Source organism: Neopelma chrysocephalum, unplaced genomic scaffold (assembly GCF_003984885.1).
Source record: "Neopelma chrysocephalum unplaced genomic scaffold, ASM398488v2 Primary Assembly neopelma1_252, whole genome shotgun sequence".
NCBI classification, from domain to species: domain Eukaryota; kingdom Metazoa; phylum Chordata; class Aves; order Passeriformes; family Pipridae; genus Neopelma; species Neopelma chrysocephalum.
In genome coordinates this window covers 1,795,479-1,798,980 of record NW_020897914.1, presented here as the reverse complement: position 1 = coordinate 1,798,980, position 3,502 = coordinate 1,795,479, and the positions used below count along the sequence as shown (strand labels likewise).

The window sequence follows — 3,502 nt, the reverse complement described above, 5'->3', positions numbered from 1 at the left end:
GGGGCACAGGGGGCACAGGGGGGCACAGGGGGCACAGGGGGGCACAGAGCAGGCCCGGCCGCGCCTCAGCGCCAGCGCAGCGGGAGGGAGGGCTCAGGTTACCGGCCTCGTACAGAAATGAGTGCGGCCGCGGGAGCCCGGGGAGGTTGGCGCTGTCCGCAGCCGAGCTGTATTAAAGGGGAGCGGCGGGGCGGCCGCGGGGCTCCTCCGGCAGCCTCCCCTCGGCATGGCGGGGCCGGGCGGCGACGGGGACCTGCGGCGCCTGCTGAAGCTGCACCGCACCGAGATTGCCATGGCCGTGGACGACGTGTTCCCGCTGCTGCACGGCCTGGCCGACCACGACGTGGTCCCTGAGCATATCTTCAAGGTGAGGCGGCGGGGCGGGAGGAGACGGGCACGCCACGGGGGCCGGGCCCGGCTGGCAGCACCGGGACGCGTTGCCAGCGGGCCGTGGTGGCACCGGCAGGAGACGCTGAGCCGGGCGGAGCGGGAGGGCTCCCAGCGCGCCTTCCACGCCCTGCTCACCTGGCTGCTGGGCCGCGACGCCGCCGCCCTGGGCGACTTCTGGGCCGTGCTCTTCAAGGACTACAACCTGGAGCGCTACGCCCGGCTCCGGCCCGTCCGCGGCGCCTTCCCCAGAGGTACTGGGGGGTCAGGAGGGACCGGCATCCCGGGTCCTGCCAGTGGGCAGGAGTGGCACCCCGGGCTGGCCGCGCCTGTCCCAGGCCCTGTCCCTCTTTCAGAGGCGGAGCTGGGTCGGCAGCGCCGTGGCAGGCGTCTGTCCCCCAGCCCCACGGCACCGGCCCCACACAGACCCCAAGGCAAGAGGAAAGCCCCTGAGGAGCGGGACAAGGCCCGGGCAGCACAGCCCTCCCCACGGCACACCACCAGTCCTGGTAGGGAGACCCCGAGTGGGATGGAGATGGGCTGGGGTGCTGGGGGGTGCCCGAGGTGTAGAGGGGTGTTGTGACCCCGATGCCCACCCTCACAATGCTGCAGGGCCCCTGGCAAAGGCAAAGACTGTGAAGAAGCCGGAGGGTGCAGATACCCCCCGCACCCCTCGTGCCGGCGGTGAGTGCCAACCCCCCCGGGGCAGCATCTGCCTGTGCACCCTGTTTGCCCAGAGCCGTGGGCAGGGGGCTGCTCACCCCACTGAGCCCCCCTCACCCGCAGCCCTCCAGGCAGTGGCTGCCTCAGTGCAGAGAGCAGTGGCTGTGGCAGGTGGTGAGGTGCCCATCAGCCGTGGGGCCATCGAGGGCATCCTCATCAAACACGTGCTGGAGCCAGGTAGGTGCAGCCCGGTGCAACCCATCTCAGCCCAGCCACCTCCTGCCCAGTTAAGCTCCCAAATTCAGGAGCCACCCTCATACATGAGAGGAAGCTGGAGCTGCTTCTGGCCCCCCTTGCAGGCAGCTCCAGGACAGGCAGCAGAGCTGGGGATGAGCCATACACCCAGGCTGCCCGCGGTGAGCTGGGGGCCAGGAGCAGAAGCCACAGCCTGAAGCCCCCTGCCCAGCCCAAAGCATCCCAAAGTGTACAGATGCCCACCCACCTGTTTTCAACCTCCCTTGTGCAGCTGCCAAGGCTGTGGCAGGGGGTTGTCCTTGCATGGCATCATGCAAGAGTGTCCCCCTGTGCCAGCACTGCCTTTCCAACCCTTTTTTTTTCTCACCCGTAGAACAGGGAACCCCAGCTGCACCCCCAGGGCCAGCTGCCAGTGCCCACCATGTACAGCCAGGAGCCTGTGCCCCTCCAGGTGAGCCCTGGGTGTGACACCCGCTGCACCCCCGAGAGGAACTGTTTGGGTGTCCCTGGCATGTCCACTGGCCTGGCCTAGCACAGGAAATCCAGGGGTCAACTACTGGGTGGGTCACCAGGTTACAACGCCCAAGAGACAGGCAATTCACACCCTAAAGGGGTTGGTGTGTTCGGTGCAGGGTGAGTGATGCAGGGGGAGAGGGTGAGGGGGACAACAGACACTACCACAGCCACGGTTTCAGCCTGGTGGGTGGTGGTGGTGACCTCCCCCCCACTCCCCCGGGGCAGGAGAACGAGGACGAGTGTGCAGCCTGTGGTGACGGCGGTGAGCTGATCTGCTGTGATGGCTGCCCCAGGGCCTTCCACCTCACCTGCCTGGTGCCCCCGCTGCCCCGTGTCCCCAGGTGAGTCCCAGGGTGCCATGGGGACCCCAGAGCACCCTCGCTGTCTCTCACTGCCCTCTCCGACTGTGCAGTGGGACATGGCGATGCGGCTCCTGTGTGACGAGTGTGGCTGAGCCGGGCCAGCTGCTGGAAGCAGATGTGGCTGTGCAGCGACCCCCCGAGATCCCGGGGGAGGAGGGACGTGATACCCGGCTGGGTGGAGCTGATGGGAGTGTCTGTAGCCGCTGCTTCACCCAGATCCTCACCCCCCAGCACTGTCCTGCTCCCAGTGCAGAGCCCAGGTGAGCCCCCATCACCCCCACATCCCAGCCTGAATTCCCCCCTTGGAGGGGTCTGCCCTGACAGTCTGTGTCACCCCTGAGGGTGTAGGGGGCTGCTGCTCTGCACGTCCTGCACACACACCCCGGACATGGGCAGCCTGGACACCACCACAGCAGCTGGTGACCAACAGGCCCAGGCAGCCAAGGTCGGTACAACCCGAGCCAGGGAATGCTGGGAGAGCGGGTACAGGGAGTGGTGAGGGGGAGGAATGGTGCTTCAGGCTGGGACAGGGACAGGCCAACACTAGGGGGAGGCAAGTTAGTGAAGCTGTGCTCGGGAAACATGAGCTGAGGCTGCACCAGGTGAGGGACTGAACCTGGTTACTAACCCTGACCAAAAGGAGCGCGAGCTGAGGGCAGGCAGGGGCAGGACATCTCTCCTCCCACAGGCAGAGGAAGGAGCTCTCAGCAGTGACCCTGTGCTGAGCCGGGATGAGCTCGATGCGCTCCTGGGTGAGGTAAGACTCTGTGGGACACCAACAGGCAGAGTCCATCCAAAGGGGACTGTGTCTTCAGTGTGACCCACTGGGTAACAGTGGGCTGTGGGTCAGGCAGGGTGTGCCAGGAGACGCCAGGGGGGCAGGACGTGGGATGGAAAGTGAAAATAACCTCCTGGGGCTATCCCGCAGGGCACATGGGATGGGATCTTGCAGTGGGCATTCCAGAGCATGGCACGGCCCCTGGCAGACACACACGGGCTCCTCGCCTAGTGCACACTGTCCCAGTGGCACCACCGACGTCACAGGAGTGCAGAAGCAGCCCCTGGGGCAGCTGTGCCACCGGGGGTACAGAGGCACCATGGCAGATCCAGAAACCTGACAGCATAAATAACAGGGCATCACAGCAGAGCCCAAGGCACACGGATACTGGCAAACAACAGATCACAGCAAACAACTCTGAACAGACCACAGCAAAGTGTAAAGGACCACAAGCATATGAAATACAAAATCAAGAAAGTATAATAGAATAGGAAAAAAATATCTAAAAGATAAGAACAAAAAGAATGCATTTCCAAAAAAA

General features: G+C 64.9%; 1 protein-coding gene across 1 annotated transcript; it reads left to right on the top strand.

The window, feature by feature from the left end:
* The first annotated feature begins 226 nt into the window (after positions 1 to 226).
* AIRE (autoimmune regulator) lies at positions 227 to 3,275 on the top strand. The gene is made up of 11 exons (XM_027703719.1): positions 227 to 367; positions 467 to 641; positions 744 to 896; positions 1,000 to 1,287; positions 1,410 to 1,534; positions 1,679 to 1,756; positions 2,047 to 2,162; positions 2,234 to 2,443; positions 2,532 to 2,628; positions 2,872 to 2,940; positions 3,112 to 3,275. Exons 1-11 carry the CDS (start codon positions 227 to 229, stop codon positions 3,190 to 3,192), a joined length of 1,533 nt encoding a protein of 510 aa, XP_027559520.1. The 3' UTR covers positions 3,193 to 3,275.
* Positions 3,276 to 3,502: the final 227 nt, after the last annotated feature.